General features: G+C 43.0%; 1 protein-coding gene across 1 annotated transcript; it reads right to left on the bottom strand.

Annotated features, from left to right (window-relative positions):
- Window positions 1-4,365: 4,365 nt before the first annotated feature.
- Window positions 4,366-19,348, bottom strand: TMEM171 (transmembrane protein 171). The gene is made up of 4 exons (XM_071425173.1): window positions 19,192-19,348; window positions 12,488-13,181; window positions 11,265-11,406; window positions 4,366-4,636 (listed from the first exon to the last, which is right to left on the bottom strand). The coding sequence occupies exons 2-4, from the start codon at window positions 13,116-13,118 to the stop codon at window positions 4,408-4,410; spliced, it is 1,002 nt and encodes a 333-aa protein (XP_071281274.1). The 5' UTR covers window positions 13,119-13,181; window positions 19,192-19,348; the 3' UTR covers window positions 4,366-4,407.
- Window positions 19,349-21,227: the final 1,879 nt, after the last annotated feature.

The raw sequence follows: 21,227 nt of genomic DNA, 5'->3' as shown, positions 1-21,227 counted from the left end.
TCCCTGTAAACTGTCCCCCTCTGTAAGACAGCTTCCTCTATGAATCCCCATATTTCTCCAATTATTTTCCCAGAGAGTCATAATGCTGCAGTCAGGCAGCTGTCAAGGTCTTAAGAGATTACTGGATCACACTGATTTTTTTAGGACCAGTGCTTTTCTTTGCAAATAAGTGTGTGTTCTGGGGACTCACTTAAAAATGTCAATTTACCAAATGCATCCCTTTTACCTGGTATAACTCCTAAGCAAAAGAGTTTTGTGAAACCAAGGAAAATTGGTTGGAGTGAGGTTTTTTAGAATGAGTGCTGCTTTCAGATCTCAATACAGTTCTGTTCTCATCTGCTTCAGACTTTACCCTTGAACACAAGCACTGCTTTGCTTTCTGTTCTTCCACCTAATTTTCTATTACCAGGGGAAGTAGTAATAGAAAATATTGCCTGCAGTGCTTGCTGCTGGAAGCAGGTGCTCTGCAACCCCTCAGTTCTCTAACCTGTTTGATGAGTCATCCTAGTGAACACTGACAGGCTATCACTTAACCCTTTTTTCTTCTCCTTATGTTACCTCTTTTACACAGTTATTCATATTATCAGCCTACTATCAGTAGGAAGGTTTTATTTTCTTACACGCTAGTTATATAAGCAGGGACTTAGTCAAAGATCATGCGAAAGAAGCTGCACAACACAGGGTATTGCACATTGATTAGCTTTAAAATAAGTAAGTACAAATTATCAGTCCATAATTTAGGGAGATTAAGGAGTCAGTGGTTTGAGTTAGTGGGATTTTTCCTAGAGAAAGGTAACTGCAGATGGTGTCTTTAGTGGAAAACAATTACACATATAGGAGCAGTACATGAAGAACCACTGTGAGTGGGCCTTTCACCCCTGTACTACTGCACTGCCAGCCTCAAAGCACAAATAAATTGTGAGGAGCAGGTTCAGCCAGCTGTCCACAACTGCATTTACCAGCAAGGTGGCTTTATATGCTCCCGAAAATATTGTCTTGTGAGCAGGCACACCAAAATGAAGGTTTTTCCATGCCTAATTGTTGAGATGCATGCATGCGTGATAGAGGGAGGAGCACTGAAAGTCTGGCATGTTCGGTGCAGAATGTGGAGGTATTGGCACTACAAGTCATGACTCTGAAGAGATACGATGGAAAAGGGATAAATGAATACAGCAACACAACCACAAAGGGCAAAGATGGGGGGGGTGCAATCACCGCCTTGTGATATCAAGTGCTGCTATCACAAAAACATAGCAACATTGCAAAGACCCGTGCAATCTCAGTTTTTTAGATGAGTTAACTGTTGATTTTTTTAGCTGCTGTTGATGTAGGAAGAAGGACTTTTCCTAGAGAAAAGGTATTAATTTATATTTTTGTGAATCTCTCATATGCAAAGGATTGCAGTGTTGCAGTTAGAAGCAGAGCAGTGTCAGTGCAGGCAGCAAGGAAGAAAGACCTTCACTTAGAGAGGCCAAGCAACCCTTGCCTCCCACTTTGCCTGTTAAAGTAAGTGTGAATCAGTAACCAACTTGATTTGCTCACTAGCATTTGTATGTCAAACACTTAAGCTAACCTTAGAGTAGAAAGAGGGTTATAGCACCATTAGTGGGACAGTAAAGTATCTCACTTCCTCAATAAAAATGCTATTCTGTATTATTTTAAGCTACTTTTATAGTTTTACAAGGTGTTGCTTCCTTTCTAATACAGACATTTCACTCCTACTCCTCACATCAAAAATTCCTCCCTCTACTGCTGTTCACCCAGTGGTAGCCTTCAGTGGTGAGGGCAGACTTGCTAGCCTCTTACTCACATTTTCTGACCTTGCTGCAACAGATTTCAACAGCACAGTTGGCAAATACTGTGGCACTGGCTATGTTAACCACTTCAGTGCTGAGCACTTCGTGGAGGCCACCTAGCACATCCACTGAGTTTTCAAGTAATGATTTTCTAAGTCAAAAATAGAAGACGCTAATAGAGTTGTAAACAGATCTATTTCCTAAGCATCTTCTCAAAATCATAGAGAGATAAATTCCGTTTTCAATCCTTGTTTTCAGAGGTAACACCTTCTCAGGATGCCAAGTCTGAAGTCAGGTCAACAGCTTTCTGAACCATGTGAAGACTGCTTTTTTAGAAATGAAGTGATCCACACTGAAGACTCTGCAGTAGATGATCAAAATACAATAACCTTGAAGGAAAACAAGATTATGTTTCTGTTACAGAGAACTCCGATGAATCAACATATTCTGCTTGATTTGTCTGGTCTCTTGGGTACATCTTGGGAACAACCAACTGAGCAAATTGAAGACAGCAGAAAAGGTTGATACTTTTTCACTTTACTACCAGATGCAACTGATTTTTTTTTTTTAAGATGGTGAAATATTTCCAGATTTGTGAAAACACGTTTTGATATTTGGCCTTTTCAGAAAATGAGTGTTCTGGATAAAGAACAGGATAAAGCTAACATGGGCTTTGTTGCATGGGATATTTCCAGTAAAATACCCCAGCTTCTGTTCTTGTTATATGATAGAAGGATAATTTGAAACAGGCTCCTTAGACACATGCAAAGCCATGTATCCATGAATCATACACGGCAGTGGGCCCCACTGTTTAAACATTAGGAGCAAAAGCTTAAAAAATAATCATAAAGATGGCAAACTACAGTTTGTATTGCAGATTGCATATAAGGAGAAACATCCTTGAAAAACTCACTAGGTAAAAAATGTTTGAGAGAAGAGAGGACAAAATGCCTACTGGCTTTTGTGGATTCCCTTTCTTCATACAGACATTTCCAATGGCTGAGTCATGCCAGTTTAATCAGCTCCTACATACTAAATCCCCCTCTGTGCCGTGTTTGCTCATTACTCTGCATGCATAAGCCCCTCAGCTCTACTGCTGGCTAAATACACTTCCCTCACTGGCTGGTTTGTTTTTGTGTGGCTGCACAAAGAGCTGTCCTGGTGTAGCTGAGGGAATGACACAGAATTGGAAATAAATGGCAAATGCAGGAGCTCCTGAACATCTCTCTAAAGCAGTCAGCAGGTGAGAGGCACGTTCATAGCAAGATGACAAAAAGGCAATCACCTTTCCCTAGGCACCGGAGGGAATTTAAGTTCTTAATTCATAGTCTGGCATCCTGTTACACTCAAGTTCTCTGAAATTCAGCATAGTAGATGACAAGTGGAGATGTAACTGGGGTCCCAATGCACACAGCTGTTCAGAGACTCAACTGAACAATTCAGAGATCACTCTTGCAAAAAGTTTTAACGCTGGCAAATACACCAGGCTGAACCAAGCCCAAAGCCCTGCCACTTTTCTGAGCACAGAATCCAATTTGTTTTTCTCAAACAGCATTTAGAGCAAGTTGTAAGATGTCAAAGATAGCAGCAACTCAGTTCTTCCTACTTATCTTTACCTACTACAAGCTAATCCTTCAGTTTGGGAACAGGTGCAAACAAACACAAAATAACATTAGAACCTCCACCCTGAATGCAGGCCACTATCACTACCCTAGGGTTGCAGCAGGATGGAAGAGCTAAGAGGGTTGTATTTCTGAAGTATCTGTCAAGTGTTATGTCATTTAAAAACATTTGTTGCATGGGTTTGCACGAAACTGCCTCTCCCACATCTGCTGGTAAGTAATGTCTGCAGCTCGAAGATAGCATTGCTTTGTGGCACTCACTCTCACACAATAAGCACTCCTTGTATAATCCATGAATAATGATATAAAACCGCAGAATAATCCCCCTGAAACCAGTGGTTACCACAGTTAAACTGTTAGCCTATTATCTATCCTCAGGGCTGCCTTTGGGCTCTTAACTGCAGCTAAAACTGATTTTCCTAGGGATTATACTTACATAAGGACCAGAGATAGCCTAAATATGGAGCGTTCGTTACCAGGCAGACCAAAAGGTAACCATTGAAGCTCTTCATAGCATCATGGCATCTTCGTAGCAACCTTAACATCCCTATACGTGAATGCTCCTTGAGTACTTGTAAAGGCCATAACTCTGCAAACAAGTATTTTCCACAAAAGTAATGCAAAAATAGAAATAAAAACACTTCCTAATTATTTCTTTCTTTGAAGCTCCAAACAGATTTAATTAAAATAATCAAAAAAGTTGGTCTCTACTTAGTGGCTTCATTATAAAAAGAACAGCTATAAACAGAAACTGAAGCTAACAGAACAAGATGAGAATTTAATGTTCTTGCAGTGAACTCCCATCAGACTACTTTAGAAGAGGCCCAGGCTTCTCTAGTATTTCTTGAAATCCAAGTTCATTGTTTATTCTTCCTGATGAAAAATTAGACACAGCCAACATTACTGCTTTTATTATAAAATGTAAATAAATTCAAAAATTGTAAATCTCTGTGTACATTTTATTAAAAATTAAGTAAACTGTCAGTCCTTTAGAAGCTGGTGTCAGATGTGGCTAAGGAAACAGATGAAAAAGATAAGGAAGAAGATGGTGAATATTCATTATTTGTAATTGATGCTTTCTCTTCATATTTTGGTGGTGATTCAGAAGAAAGGTATAGCATTGGTAAAATATCTGAAGGTGAGCTGCTTCCAGAAATTGTATATACGGATTCATAGTCTCTAACAGCAACTGTTCTTTCATCATCACCAAGCTGTGCTCTATAAAACACAAAACTATGTGTTAGCATAATTCATTTATCTACAGTGAGTGAAATTTGACTTGATTTATATAAACATGAACACACTTCCTAAAAATCCCTGAAGCAAAGAACTTACATAAGCATTAAGATTTCATTCTGTGGGCTACATTATGACTCTTCATATGAAAAGTCTACAATTTCAGAGGGGAAGGGCAAAACAAGCTCCCTTCTAACCTTTCAGATCACCAGTCACAGCCTGGCTTATGGGTATTAGCTGCTTTTGGCTGTGCTGTTTCACAATCTTACTAAATCTTCTGATCCCTAGCTCCTAATGTATCTTCCCTTTTGTAGTGTATCACATACACAGTCCCCTTCCTTTATGAAAGACAGTTACTAGACTTAGAACTGCATCCAAAACAAATCACTCTCCCTAGCCTTTTGAGATCTTACATGAAAGGCAATCAAACTTTTACTAGGCATTCCAGCAATCCATGGCAGACTGAACATGACCATATTGCAAAGTTCCCAGTGACATTCAAGGTGAACAGCCAAGTACTCCATCCTCCTCTAACAATCATAACTGTGTTAAAATTGGTTGAACCCACATTGTTCTGGTACTTTGCTCATCTCACCCTGGAGCTGGCCCTCAGCATATTGCTTCAGCTGCTTGCCAAGGAAAAGGAAGACCTGCTTGCTCCTCATGATTCACTCCCAGAGCTGACTCATACATCTGTATCCATATAAATAGTGAGTCACCTCAAATACAAATACAGAGCACAGTCACCTCATCTTCAATGCTGTTACTGGTCTGTGAGGGTTTTTAAAGGAGAGGGAAATAGTACAAGACAAGTGCTGAGGTGCTATGCAACAGATTGGAGGAAAAATGCAAGCAGTTCTGGGATGAGACCATGACTCAGCTTACTAACAGCTCTCATCCAGCACAGGCTGCAGCACTGTGTTTGTGTTTGCTCAGAACACTGAGCAATGGATTGAAGAGGCAAATCACCTTTGTCCAGTAGTCACCAACATGTGAAACGTGTATCCCCTGCCATATCTGGGATCTTTAACCATGGCATTGTTATGAATAATGAGGCCAATTGCTCCTCTTCCATGAAAGTGCTCAGGAAGCAACTTGCACGAGTCAAGATGCCCTAACTGCCAAGGAGTGCTGAGCCGCAAGAGAGCAGGATTGAGGTAGTATCACACTCAGAGGTGGCATCAGCTCAGCAGGTCTCTGTGAGGATGCTGGGAAGCACGGAAGGGCACCCACTAGAGCATCCCCATCAGAAAACACCAAAGGGCAAGGTCAGACATTCTGGGCTCAGTATCCAAGCCTGAGGTGTTTTATCCATTCCACTAGATACTATCCCAAAAAACTGCTTCTTTGTGTACATGTGTTCACACATGTACACAAAGACAAAGAAATGCACACAAGCATTAAACCATATCCACATGATGTTCCAACAGGATAGTGACTCCACCACTTCTCCTGAGGAGCCTGTTCCAATGCTTTACAAGCCTTCCAACAAAAAAAACCTTTCCTAATAGCTAAGATAAACCTTTCCTGGCACAGTGTAAGGCCATTTCCTCTTGTCCTGCCACTTGTTATCTAGCAAAAGAGGCCAATCTCCATCTTGTCACAACCCCCTTTCCAGCAACTGAAGAGCGTAATAAGGTCAAGCCTCCTTTTCTCCAGACTGAAAAACTCCAGTTCCCTCAGCAACTCCTCACATGACTTGTGCTTCAGATCCTTCACCAGCTGTGCTGATCTTCTTTTGTCACACTCTCAGAACTCTTTCTCACCAAGAAGGACCCAAAACTGAACCACACAATCACAAAATAGCCTATAGGTTAGAAGGGATGTTGTAGATCATCTATTTCCAACCTCCCATGCCTTGGGCAGGGACATCTTTCACTAGACCAAGTTGCTCAGAACCCCATCTAATCTGGCATTAAACACTTCTAGAGATGGGACATCCACAACTTCCCTGGGCAACCTGTTCCAGTGTCTAACCACTGTTACAGTAATGAAATTCTTCCTAGTATCTAGTCTAAAATTTCAGTTTGAAACCAATCCCCCTTGTCCTGTCAATATATGCTCTTGTAAAAAAAAATACACTCCTCTCCTTCTTGTAGGCTCCCTTCAGGTATTGGAAGGTTGCAATTAGTTCACCCTGAAGCCTTCCCTTTTATAGGCTGAACAAACCTGATTCTCCTAGCCTTTCCTCACAGGAGAGGTGCTGCAGACCTCTGTCATCTTGGTGGCCTCTTCTGGACTCACTGCAACAATTCCATGTCCTTCCTGTGCTGGGAGCCCAGAGCTGATGCAGCCCTGCAGGTGGGGTCTCAGCAGGGCAGGGCAGGGGGGCAGAATCCCCTCCCTGGCCCTGCTGCCCACCCTGCTCTGGATGCAGCCCAGGACACGTGTGGCTCTCTGGGCTGGGAGTGCCCATGGCTGGGTCATGTCCAGCCTCAGCCACCAGCACCCCCAATTCCTTCTGGGCAGGGCTGCTGGGATCTGTTCATCCCCAGCCTGGGCTGGTACCAGGGCTGCTCTAACCCATGTGCAGCACCTCGCACTTGGTCTTGTTAAAACACATAGATCACCATGGACCCAGCTCTCCATCTTGTCCAGGTCCCCCTGGATAGCATCCCATAACTTCAAATCTGGCAACTACACCACTTAGCTTGGTGTCATTTGCAAATCCATTTGTGTATGTCATTACTAAGATATTAAATAACACTGGTCTGAATATGGACCCCTGAGGGACACAACTTCTCACTGAAGTCCACTGGGTCACTGACCACCACCCTCTGGATGTGACTGTCAAACCAATTCCACTGAACAGTCCACCCACTGAGTCCATCTCTCTCCAGTCAAGAGGGAAGGATGGTGTGGGGGACTGTGCCAAAGGCTTTACAGTAAAATAAAGATAAATGACACCTGTAACCCTTCTCTTGTCCACTGATGCCATCACTCCACTGCAGAAGGCCACTGGCTTGATCAGACAGGATCTGCCCTTGGTGCAGTTGTGTTGTCTGTCCTGAACCACCTCCCTGTTCTACGTGTGCACAGCTCTAGGGGCATCTGTTCTGTGATCTTCCCAGGCAGAGGTGGGGCTGATGGGTCAGTAATTCTCAGTATTCCTCCTTTCTACCCTTCTTAAAGGTGGGTACAATGTTTTTCCCTTTTTCCAGTCACCTGGGACTTGCCCTGACTGCAGTGACTTTTCAAGTATCAGGGAGAATGGCTTGGCAACTACATATGACTGACATCTACTGACAATTCCCTCAGGACTCTGGGATGCAGATCATCGGGTCCCACAGACTTATGTACATTCCAATTCCTCTGATAGCCATGAACCTGATCTTCCCTTACAGTGGGAGGGACTTTGCCCCCTCAGTCCCTATCCTGCTGTCCATCCACCCCTGAATGGGAGGAGAGGTTGCCATTCAAGACAGAGGTAAAAAAGTTGTTGAGTACATTGGCCTTCTCATCCACTGTCATAATTTTCCCAGCATTGTTTAATTGGGAGATATCCTTTCTTTGACCTTCCATTTCTGGTTAATGTACTGTACCTGTGGAAGCCCTTCCTGTTATCCTTTGCGTCCCTTGCCCGGTTCAGTTCCAGTTTTGCCTTGGCATTCCCACGACTTCCCTACACAGCTGTGCTTCATCTCCAAACTCTTCCTAGGTCACCTGTCCTGGTTTCTTTCCCTTAACTTTGACCAGCAAATTCCTACTCAGCCATGCTGGTCTCTTGCCCTCCTTGTGATTTCTTGCTTCTGAGGATTGCCAGCTCTCATGCTGTTTGGAAGAACTGAATAAAGATCTGCCAGCTCTTTTCTACTCCCTTGTCCCTGAGGGCAGTCTGTCAGGGGATCTCACAGACTAGGTTTCCAAAGGACTGGAAGTCTGCTTTCCTAAAGTTCAAGAGCTGAACTTTTACTCCTTACCCAAGCCCTATCCTTCAGGGCTGCACACTCCAGCAGTGCGTGATCCCTGCAGCCCAGGCTGCCTCCAGTCCTGGTGCCCAGTTAGCTCACTTGCACTGGTGACCAACAGATCCTGTACCACATTCCCTCTGGCAGGGCTGTCTTCACCTGGCTCTGGAAGTTATCCTCCACGCATTCCAGGAGTCTCCTGGATTGCCTCAGCCCTCCAAGCTACTTTCCCAACAGCTACTGGGGTGGCTGAGTTCCCCTGCAGGCCACGACCCTCAGGCACAATGCCTCCTGTGCTGGAGCAGGAAGGTTTGGTCCATGGGCTCCCCTTGGTCAGGTGGCTGTAGCAGAGCCCAGCCAAAGGTTCCCTTTGTTGCCTCAGTCTCTGACTCCTACCCACAGCTTTCCACCTGCTCATGGGTATTCTTCAGGGACAACTCTTCACATTCAATCCCCCTCTTGCTGTAAAGAGCAATCCCTCTGCCTCTACTTCTTTTCCTCTCTCTTCTGAACAGCCTTCCAGCTATTAAAAGTCACACTCCAGAAATAGGATTCATCCCACAAAGTTTCAGGAATGGCAACAAAGTCATAGTGTTCCAGCAGCACGGTGGCTCACAATTACTTCAGTTTGCTGCCCATACTGTGTGCATTGGTGTAAAGGCACTTTAGCTGAAATGCTGGCCATGTTGCCTTCCTAGAGGAACACCCCTTAGTTCCTTTGAGATAGCTCTCAGTGTTTTCCTCCTGGCTTCTGTTACCTTAGAAGCCCTTGCCTCAACTGCGTAAGACTGCAAGCATGCTTCAGTGTGGCCAGCACACTCCAGATTCAGAAGCAGAGGACCCCTGCAAGCATCTTGTTCTTCTAATCTTTGCCTCCCATCCCACAGTTTGCCAGGAACAAGCAAACTGTACCCCTGCCCTTGAACAGAGGATTTAGATGCCCTGGTCCCACTGGCCACACTACTGTTTATTTGGATGCAACTGGCTGCCTTGGCCACTTGGGCATACTGATGGCTCATCCTTAGGTGCTGTTGACCCCCATTCCCAAGTCCTTTTCTGCCAGACAACTTTCCCCATACTCATCACTAAGAGCAGTGATGATGCTTCCAACTATTACCAAACCAGTTATATTTCTGTAAGAGGTTTATGCAGCAGTAGGGGAAGATGTTGGAAAATTCTTTTAACATATTAAGTGTACTACCCCTATATTCATGCTAATGCTTAGTTTTGTCCCATACAGTGCTTAGTACAAATACAGACACTATTGTGGTCTTGTGTTAATTCCCTACATCTCTGACTAATATGTCTTATTCTAGTTAATGCTTCCTTATATCAGTGACTAATATGCAGTAGCTGATATCTTAGTTTTGAGAAAAAGGATTGTATGTCAGAGCAAAGAACAGTAAGAGAAGTACATTATGAGCTGATGACTGATTTGAGACACTCTCAAGGAGAAATGATTCATCAGAAGATCTGGAAGCATATCCAAATAAGTCCATGGAAATAATATATATATGTATTCAGCAAATGTGATGAATATGTATTAGTTTCAGGAATATAACTAGGTCTGTTAGGTTACTGAGCAAACATGATATGTGGAGAATTACCCAAGCCTCCAGCACTGCTAATAAAATAATGCTGGCTTTGTAACCTAACAAATTGGTCACAGAGTTTATTTCCCAGTTTCCAGTGACACAATGTTGCACACACAGTCTTGTGAATTAAAGTCATTAAATGATAGTCCCACATAACTTAGAGCTGAAACCCAGGCTGATGTAGGACCATTCTAAAGATATTAATTCAAGTCCTTTTTGAATCATTAAGGGCCTGAAAATAAGTTAGGGACTCTAGACATGTGACACCTAGCTCTGACTTCTAATGTGTGGCCCTTGAAGTGACCTCTTTTACCCTCAAGTTAGCAGACTAGTGGTGGCAACCCAGAGGGGATAAATAACCCTGCAAGTTCCTGTGGCACAGGCAAGTCTTTGGTAAGTTGGCAGCTCCTGCTCCCCAAGTCTGGTGGTGTCAATAACAGGCAATTCTGTTATAATCCATGTATGTAAGGAATCCCTGCAAGGGTAAGGTACAACATCTTTAAATGAAACTAGCTTTGCAGCCTCCCTCATCAGCATGCTGGAGCCTCCTGTGATATCAAGGAATCCTTTAATCTCAACACATGGCCACAGCAGGAAGAAGGTAATCAGCACCCCAAGGCCTCACTTCTTCAAGGCAGAGATAAGGGACATGGGAGAACTGAACACACTGGCAGATAAAGCAACGTTCCCAGGGTCTGTGGGCATGTGTCATAAAATATTTGCAGCTCTGTTTCTACAGAGGCACCTAAAATCTGGCAATATGCATATCACGTCACTACCACACTGCTGTCAATGGCATCCTCTCTTGGACAATCTGTGGAAGAAACCTATTGTGGGGCATTGATTTAAGAACTTCAGAAGTTCTTTCCAGTCATAATAATAATTTAATCCTCATAAAGGACACTCTGCAGTTTGTAGCTCCCCTAGTATACAACAGTATTTAAATGCCAATTCAAGTAAAGTATCTGAAGTAAGCTGAGTTATGCACTAGAAAACTTTGTCATGCCTAGTAGTTAATTCACAGTGATTATATAAGAGCAGGGTCTTGGAAACCTAAAGAATTCTTGGATACCTCAGATTCCTAAAGTCAGAGATGAATAGTCTTACCCATCAGTGAAGATAGAGTGGTATGGTGGTGGATTTTCACTTGTAGGCAAAACACTTGGCATAAGACAATGAGTCGCAGTTGGTGACATAGGGTCAGCAAAATAAGGAGGTGGTGGGGGTGGGAATATCATCACAGCATCACCTAGGGGAAAGAACACCAATTACTACCTCTGAAGAACTGAGCACCTCTGGTTATATTAACAGCATCCTATAACTTTTACTTGCCTAGCTTTTAAGATGAATTAACCCATATACAGAATTGATACATTCCAGGCTGTTGGAGTAGGTTGGAGGTACATTCTAAATAATCCCAAAATAAGGTACATTCTAAATAATCCCAAAATAAAGATGCAGCATATTTATAAATGAAGGATTTAATTTAGACAATACAGCTGACAAGGGGGAGTGTTTAATCTAGCTAAAAACCACAAATATGGTTGGCTGTCTACAAGAAGCCAAAGTGCAAAGCACACAGTTACTGTTGAAACATTTTAAGGATAGGAAAGTATTTTGTTTCCCTCCCAAAAATAAAATAGTAATTCTAAGTTTTTCCATAAGTACTGCAGTGCTGTAACAGAAGTCATTAATGACTCTGAGAACTGATTTTGTGTGCTGTGACAGTTTCCTTACTAAAGTTACTTGTAGTTCAAGGCACGCTAACCACAACTATTGATACACAGTTCACTACATCAATAGTAAAGCAAAAAAATCTACCAATTTCCACTCTGTAATTGAAGAGTTTAAACTCATAATTATATCTCTTACCGACTGAGGATGTGGCCACAATTTAAAAATACAGGACACTGGTTACAAATCAGAATCTTCTGTTTAAGGGGTCAGAGCTCAAGGCTAAAAGAGATCTTAAATATAGTCATAGAAGTCTGATCTGCAGTGTCAATTACACAGTTTGAGAAGAGAATTGGGGTTAGACTCATTTGTGTCAGGTTATGTTGCTCTACACAATCAGACCTTACTTTTTATGCCAAAGAGAGATTTTCTGCCTTTTTGAGAAAGGTAACTGAACTGACCATACAGAAAGCATATGAGACAAAGTAACATTATTCTATTTCATCTGTCCTGACATGGCAGAACTGACATGCTGAGAGCTCATATTAAATAAGTAATAATAATAAATAAGTAATATCCAGCCAATTAAATTATTAGTGGAAAAAAAAAACCCACCTAATTCCTAGAGTAAAGTTCCAACTCAGTTTTTTACTCACCTAATGTAACCTGAAAAGATTCAGGGCTCTGAGGATGTTGTTCACTTTCACAAGATTCTTGGTTGAGATATAAGTTTTGCTTCTTTTTAACATGAGCTATCACGAAGAAAGACAACCCAGTGAGCACAATCAAAGGTCCCAAGATTTGAAGTGACAGGAATCCACAGCCCTGGAGGTCTGTGTCAGAAGTGCCAGTGTGGTTGAGCTGTATCGTGCGCCAGCCAGGGCTGCAACCAGGAACCCAAATGCCCAGGATGCTAATTAGCATTCCACTAGTTAAAAACAGGAATCCAAATATGAGAAACTGGGCAAACTGACAGTTCCCACGACAAAAAACAAGGCTGTACACCTGTTCATTTTGCAATTGTCTTTGTCTTATATACATCCTGGCCCTTGATCGTGCCAGTAGAACACAAACCAGTCCAGTTACAGCCAGCACTGGCCCAGCAGCCTTAAGGACCTCATTACAGTCACTGAAGCTTCCAGATGGACATGACTGCAGAATAAAGACTGAAAGGAGGAATCCAGCACAGAGCAACACAGCTCCAAAAACAAAAAGGAAAAAAATAAGTTTCCCATGTTGTCCATTACCTCCTTCACCTCCTGACACAGGAACAGCCACTGAATACATTACAACAGAATCTCTTCAAGCAGATGAGTTGTTAGAAATAAATGGCAGCAAACTACAGCAGATCTGTGAACATGAAAATAAACAAACTGAAAGAAGAGAACCCAGCAGGATTAGCTACATTATATTTCTTACTTTCAAATTTGTTACTCAGCCTTTATTGCGTATGCTCCTGTATTTTCTGTTCTGCAGTACCTCCACTATGAATTACAGGGCCTACTCAAGTTTGCTGTTAAATGCCAATGGAAAGACAGAATTTGCTTTACAATTTAACTTAAACATACTGTAACTGCTGTTGCATAGCTAAATTGTTTCTTTAGAGAAATAGTCTTATGATTAATAGGACCTTACTTTGAAAGGCTGAATATTTGGAACAAGGACAAGTTAGCTTTCCCTGTGAAAAGGGAAAGCTACAGGAAATGTTTGTGCTGAACTGCAGAAAGTGACAGCTTGTGAGAGATATTATGTTAACGCAAATGAGCAATTTCTACTGGACTTTTTAACCACGTAAATCTTCTATTACATACTTTCTTAGAGCATATAAATCTTGCTTCTCTTTCCACAGGCAGTAAAGACCTTTCTACTTCTCCCTTTAATGAGATTCCTGTCCTACACTACTGCAAAAGCAAATACTGAGATGATTTTTGGCTCCGTTCTGAAATAACAAAACGGAAAACATTCTGAAGACCAGTTCAAGTCTCACTGATTTCATAGTTAGAGTTGGTAAGCATAGCGCTCCTATATTTCCATTCAACTCCCCCTACTTCTGAGAATTTTGTCTTTGCTCAAAAGATCTTTAAAATAAATTCATGAAGGTGACTCCCAGAAGACTTCTGAGCCCACAAGACTCTAGATTCAGCAGCAAAATAGAAGAAAACAGTTTTGAGGCCAATAACAGCCCATATGGTCATATGGATAACCAATCAGCTGGATGTGGATTTACTGGGGCAAAGGAAGGCTGACTGAAAGTTAGGAGAGCTCCAGTCAGTGAGCTCTAGTACAAAAACCACCAAACTCCACTGTTACCTACAAGGAAATTTCTGCTACTTTGCCACACTGGCCTACAGAGCCAGAGGGACACTAGCCACCAGATGGTGACTAGCAACTGTGCAAATCTTGGCTAACATCCATCAAAAGCCAACTTGAAATGCAGGAGAAGTTCTGACTATGGAAAATAACAAGTCTCATGGATAGACCACAAGAAAGTTGTTCCCTACGAAATGTAGGAAGTACTTAGGCATGCTTAGGCTGCAGTGTTCTGACACCGCCCTCTTCCCCTCATCAGCAGTCGCTGATGACTGCTGATGAGGATAAGACAATGACAGACAATTTCACCTATGTCTTGGGTATATAAGGACCGATACGTACGGACTGGTGGAGTTTGCCATGGATGGAAACAGGGAATCAGCTTAGTTACTGCTGTTTGTTAGTTAACCTTCAGCCTTTTCTATCAACTTCTACTGTCCTGTTACTAATTCAGATGACTCAAAGATAAAACATCAAATCAGATTGGATCATCCTTACATATGCCTCTTTTACACTTATTCCACAAGAAAAACAAGGTACTATGTGATTTCTGAAAGCAAACTGTTGAACACGTGTCAGCCACAATAAGGTTTGTGTCACTCCCCAGTAACTGCAGTGCCCATTGGGATGAAAACAAAACACAATCATAGAACCCACTAGTGACTCAAACACACAATTATTTACCTGCAATGCAAGGCAATCTATTGAGTCACTACTCAGCCACTTTTAAGTGTAGAATCCAGTCAAAGAACTGGCTGAGCAGATACACAAATGATGAAATTGTTACACATTCTACTGCCGAACATCAAACCAGGCCCCCAAGGGCACAGGAGAAAGCAGAGTACATCCCGCAGGTGAAAGGCTCAATAAGCAAAGCACAAGATCTGAGAGGCAAGGAAACACTTGAGCAAGGCAGCCACTGCAGGAAGCAACCAAGTCTCTTAGCTGGCCATCTTCAACAGCAAAACTGAGGGACCAACCCTTAACGCATCCCATTACTGTGCACAGTTAACTTGTAAACTATGACTGCTAAGTGCTTCTTCAGTGTTTTGAATTCAGTCTACTGAGAACCTTCTACTAAGATAGGTTTGAAAAACTGCTAACTGAGGGTCCCTTGGTAGAAGAGTCCAATTCACTCTGGGGGGGAAAAAAGTTACAAAGAGCACTAAAGATAGGACAGCATGTCATGAAAAGAAAACAAAACCAAAAACAAAACCAACAAGAAAAAATCCTAAAAAAATTAACATATCCTGACTGATTTCAAACTGAAGACGTTTAGCCCAGCACAGTTTCAATGCTGCATGAGCTGTAGTCAGTCTGAAGGCTCTACTTCTGGGCAGAAAAACACAGACTGGAATGGTCAGCTCTTCAATTTTAGTGGTCCTTGCTAAGTTAATAAAATTCTTTCTGATAACTATATATGCCCCATTCCCATAAATTATCATCTGAGCTGGCTCAGGTTTCCTGACTTACTAAGTGTACATTGCTGAGTGAAACACCTCTGAAACATACATAGACATAAATAAAATCCAGCAAAGCCTGGTTTCAGACACAACTGTCTTGAGATACTTTTCTGCTGAGGCACATTAACCATTATAACACCAACACTCTACAGAGAACCCTGAATCCTTTCTTCACAGTTTGCTCTAGGGAAGAAAACATGGTCTTAAATACAAGCAAATTAAAACAAAATAAAATAAGGCAAAAAAAAGTAAATTCAAATAGAGATCTATTACAAAGAAAAGTCTAGAGACTTGTCTTCCTTACTCCAACACAGTACCTGCTTCTCTTCCACCAATCTTGTTGTTATGAGATTAAGCTAAAACACATTAGAAATTAAGCATGTACACATTTTCTTCATTCTTTCAGGCCACAAAGAAGGAATATTCAGAACAGTCTGTTGTGGCTTTGGAGATGAAAGCCATGCATTTTATGCTGGAAAATCCAACGAAGGACTAATTTCCATTTACACTACCATGAAATTTTATCAGAAAACTCAAAGCAAGATTAAACTTATTTCCTGTGTTTCAAGAAAAAGTATTTTAACAGAGAGGCAAGTATTTTATTATCTATGTGCTTGAAATACTGCCACTAGATCTCATATCTCCACAGGCATATTGATGTAAAGGCATTTTCCCTTCATATTAAACTCAAGTCTGAAAGCAGACATGGAAATAACAGCTCAGAAGCCATTAGAACACAGTCTAGTAGTGTAGAAGCAGTTAAGTATGACGGGAAGAGGGAATTGGAAACATAGCTTATAAAGAAGTCTGGTTATAAGCTCAACTTAAATTATTTAGAGCTCTACCTTTTTGTAAGTCAGGCCTATGCCAGATATATAGAACAGGAAATAACTTCACAATTTCTTGTCATTTTTCTGTGTAACACTTGTATTACAACTTTCTTATTACAGACAACTGCACTAAAAAAATACTTCCACCACAATTCTTCTTGAGCCTTCAAAGTTCATATTTTCCAAGATTTACACTGCAAACACCAGGGCTATGAATTTACCTGCCCTTAATCTTAGAAATTTGATAGCTTCTTGCAGACATTATGAATTCAGGAAGAGAATTAAAAGAAAAGCATTGTAAGAATTAAAACACTGCTGCCCCTCTGTTTTACCCTTCCCAGAGTAAGTCCCATTCCCCCTCTTGTTGCTTGCAAAAGCACACAAATAATTTCATGCAGAAGTTTCAGGTCTAATCTGTGTTAGTTCAAAAACTACATACTCTGTCAGTTTTAGCCCACAATGGAAATTCCATTAGAATTTATAAGCCACTCTTTTAAAGGACTTGAATTTTTCCATTTCTGCACCTATGCTTCCAAGTTTTGAACCACTACTGGGAAGTTGCTATTGCCACTGTGCAATTATTTTGGTGATATTTTATTTTTTTCCCCAGGTTTCAAATTAAACCATGACTCCTTATTGGTCAAACTACATGTAAGGAAAAATGCTCTCAACTTCATTCAGTTTAACTTCCATATCAAAACATTAATGGCTCCCCATGTCTGAATTTCTTTCTTTGTTCATATCTGCTTCTGTACCCACACCATCTTCTTCATTAAATCCCAGTTTCCACCTGGACTGGACTCTTAACTTAGCATTCAGAGACACTCATCCATGAGTACAGATGGTTAAACGAAATTGCAATGTGCAACCTTCATTCCAACACTCTTCCCTCCCCATGATGTTTTTAACCACTTATTTGAAGACCTAATGGGAAATGCCCAACAGGATGTACTTTCAGTTTTCTACATTTAAGAAACAAAACTACAAGCTGTAACAAGTTCTGAGATGCCAAATACATGCAATTTGGTCTCTTATGTACGTAGTTACTAATTGGTTAACCTGACAGTGCTCTTATCTCGAGGAACATAAGACTCAGATAGCATAAGAGATTTCAGGATTTAGACAGTATGGATAAAGATTTCTAAGCTAGGAGTGGATGCCACAAGAACTCTGCCCATAAGGGTCAAGAAAATTATTTTTTCAGTTTACAGTATAGGAAGAGTAATGCTGTGCAGTTATTTATGATCATTGCAGGTGGGGCAGGAGCCACCTGCGGAAGTACTGGAAAGCAGTTGCTATAGGAAATTCCAGACAGTGGGACGAATCCTGCCACTCTCCAGAGATATGTGCAACAGGGATCTTTCTTACCACACATCAGCACAAATCAGGGATTCTGACTGTGCCAGACAGAACTGCATTCTGCAAAGCTGCCAATTCCTGTCTCTGCGGGCTACAAGAGAAAAGCAGCTACAGTGAAAGATGGGCCCACAAATGTCCCTTACTCACATTACCAGGAAGAATACTGACACCACAGTCGGACAGGAGGACCCCAAAAGTCTGTTTAAACGGCGAGGAGCTTGCAAAGGACAGCTTGGTAACCCATTGACTGGATGCCATGTAGGCAACTAGGCCAGCACCTAGATTCAAAAATGAGCTCTGAAGGGTCCCATGTTTGTTGGTGGGATGCTTTTTACATGGCACGCTAGTAGCACACAAGAGCTGCGGCAAAGCAGCTCCTATATTCTGGAGAACCTGCAGGGAGACTAGGCAGAAAGCAGACACATACTGTTAACAACAGAGCTGATGTTTTTCAAACACGTAACACGTGACAGACCAGTTTCTGGAAATTCACAGGAAGGTCTATCCCAGGGGGCTGATATATCTCAAAGCAGCAAAAGACACAAGACAAAAAGATTTACAGATCTTTGACCATAGGACAGGCCATGGAGACCATCAGGGAGATGCAGGCTCCAAAAGCTACCTAAAGCCATCCTGTCCCAGTTTCCTGAGGCTAGCCTAGGGCATTAAGCCAGGCAATTTAACGGACAAGCAATTAAGCTCTACTCCATTTAGGAAAAGCAGCATTCCATGGCACACCTCTCCTCATGCACCAGCCCATCAGGCAGAGTCTATTCTAAGTCACTTAGTCACAGTAAGATCTTCAGGAAGATGAACCATGCCCCAAAAGCTGCCATGCATCCTGTCAGAGAGAGGAGCGATGCAGGGTAACCTCTCCATCACCTCTCCGTGATGGAGGAGCAAGCACCTGAACCTCCTCACCTGTGCCGTCCTAGCTGCACGCCAGCATCGGCCATCGGAGTACTACACGCTAGAATAACTGCAGAACCCCTTCAGAGATATTCCATCCTCCCTCAGGGATGGCTGAGGCCGCAGAGGGGAAGCAGTGTGGGGAGCGGTGGGCTCTCCAGAGAGAAGTCAGGACACTTACACCCCAGATAATTCTCACACACACCGGTAAAAATGAAAACACGGGAATGGCGGCGGCCGCGGGAAGACGCGGAGCGATCCTGCCCGCCCGCCCGCGGCGGCCCCTCGCCCCTCACGGCGGCGGCCGGAGGACGAGCCGCCCGCGCCCCGACCGCTCCCGACCCCCGCGGGACCGGCCCGGGGCCGCCCATTCTCTCTCTGTCTGTCTGCCTCCCTCCCGCCCGGCCGCCCCGCCACGGCAGCACAGCCACAGGGACCCGCGGTAGAGAAAGCGCCTTCGGCGAAGGGCTCCAGGCGCCCGGCCCTTACCTCGCAGCGGAGCAAAGGACACAGTAGCGCGGCAGGCGCCGCTATTTAAGCACCTGCGGCCGACGGCGCAAGACAGGGCCGGGCCAGGCCCACCCGAGCCGCCCCGGGGAGCGCGGGCGCGGCGGCACCGCCCCCACCGTGTCTGGCGCCCCGCCCGGCCGAGGCCCGGCCTGGCCTGCCCGTGGCTCCCGGCGGCCCGGCTCGGCCGGGGGCGGCTGCGTCGCTGCCCGGCTCGGAGATCGCCCGTAGTGTCCGTGTCGGTGTCGGTGCAGCTCGCAGGGCACGGCTATGGCACGCAGCTCTGGAGTCGGGTTTAGGTGGCCAAAGTCGAGTGTGCCCCTGAAATAGCCGCGGCTTCGAGGTGAGGCAGGCGAGCAGCCCCCCTCAGGGTGCTGGTGCCACGTTTCCCATTTCACAGAATCACAGAATATTCTGAGTTGAAAGGGGCCCGTAAGAATCCTCCGGTGCACCTCTCCAGTGAATGGCCCATACACAGATAGAACCCACATCTTGGCTAGAACCAGGCTCTGCTTCAGGAGCCTGTAGTAGTCCCTTAACAACATTTGCCTTACTCCACACACTTGGGAACTTGTTAGGCAAGCTAGAGACAGGCTGAGCCTAGATATGACAGATCTGCTTCAGTGGTGAGCCACTTTAGCTGGTGGAAATGAAAGAAGAGGCTTTATTGCCAGGTACAGGCAGTGGAAGGAGGAAGAAGCTGGCTTTGGTAGCCGAGATGAGAGAGTTGTGACATGCAAGAAAGCAGCTGTGTGAGCAGACAAGGAGCCCGGGAAAGAAGATCAAGATGGGCCATTTGTAAATGCTGTAGTAGTGGCAGCACCAAGACAATGTGACTGAAGTTTGCCCAGGTAGTTAGCATCAGCCTGGTAACCAGTGAGGTGTGGGTGAATCCATTTGAGTTTATGTGAGTCAAAACAAGATGAGCCAGAACAGGGATGGAGTGATGCTGGGAAAATAGATGGCAGGGGGAAAAGAGTGATTATAGTCTTGCTTGACAGAGAGATATTTTGGTTAGACAGTATGATTGGGTGAAAACTCTTTGTAGCTTTTCACAGGAAATCTGCATTTTGGTAGAGAGCAAGGAAAACTTGGAATTGAATTGATAACCAAAGAGTGTATATGTTGGGTGTAGGAAGGAGCTTGTCAGGGGGTAGAAGGTTTTGAGGTTTCCAGAACTGTAAGCTCCAGAGTGTTAGTGACCCTTTGCTATCTCAACTGCTTTACGTCCTGACCTCCATTGACCGCAAGGGCTTCAGTTGTATAACACTCATTTACTGCTGTGAAGGGTCTCATGATAAGGAGATTGGGAAGTAACAAAATAATAATAATAAATTCCTATGTTCTATGATGAGGGAAATATTCCAGTAAAGAGTTTTTAAAAAGTCGGAAGACAACAAAAGATAATGAGCTGTGCTTGTTTAAAAACACAAGCTGAAGGTTAATTCTTGCCAAGAGTGACAGAGCATCAAAGGTAGAATCAGACTATTTTATGAAGTCAGACAGCAGTGACATAAAGAGATTTAGTTATGTTTATATGTCAGTGTTCCAATACCTGATTCTGGTTCCAATGTTTTTTCAACATAGAGCTTAAATAATTAATAAAAACACTTATGTGGAGCACATTTCTGGATTAAGTATTTTGTCAGGCTAAACTTTCTTCGGTTCTCTGATACTAGTAAATTTTTGGACCACTGATGTGATATACATTCTCTTTTCCTGTTACATAAATAGTTTTTTATTTTGTGTAAATACTTCTTATACCAAACTTAAAATGTCAAAAATTTCACTTAAAAAAAGAAAAAAAGTTAGTCATAACAGTTAACAAGCTTGTTCACTAGCATCTACCTAAAAATTATTCTGACATGAAGATTGTCATCAGCTTTTCCCCTCCATCCAGCACTTGAATTTCTCATAGTCTTGAGCTTAAGGACTTGACCTCCATAATGACAGAAGGGTTTGAAAGAATATCATTCTTCAGTTCTTAAGATTCTGACTCAGACTGGTATGAGTTTTCA

The sequence above is a fragment of the Agelaius tricolor genome, unplaced genomic scaffold (assembly GCF_023055355.1).
Source record: "Agelaius tricolor isolate 1412-34295 unplaced genomic scaffold, bAgeTri1.0.p SCAF_4, whole genome shotgun sequence".
Taxonomy (NCBI): domain Eukaryota; kingdom Metazoa; phylum Chordata; class Aves; order Passeriformes; family Icteridae; genus Agelaius; species Agelaius tricolor.
Note: the sequence above shows the minus strand (reverse complement) of the source record. Positions and strands in the feature narration are given on the sequence as shown.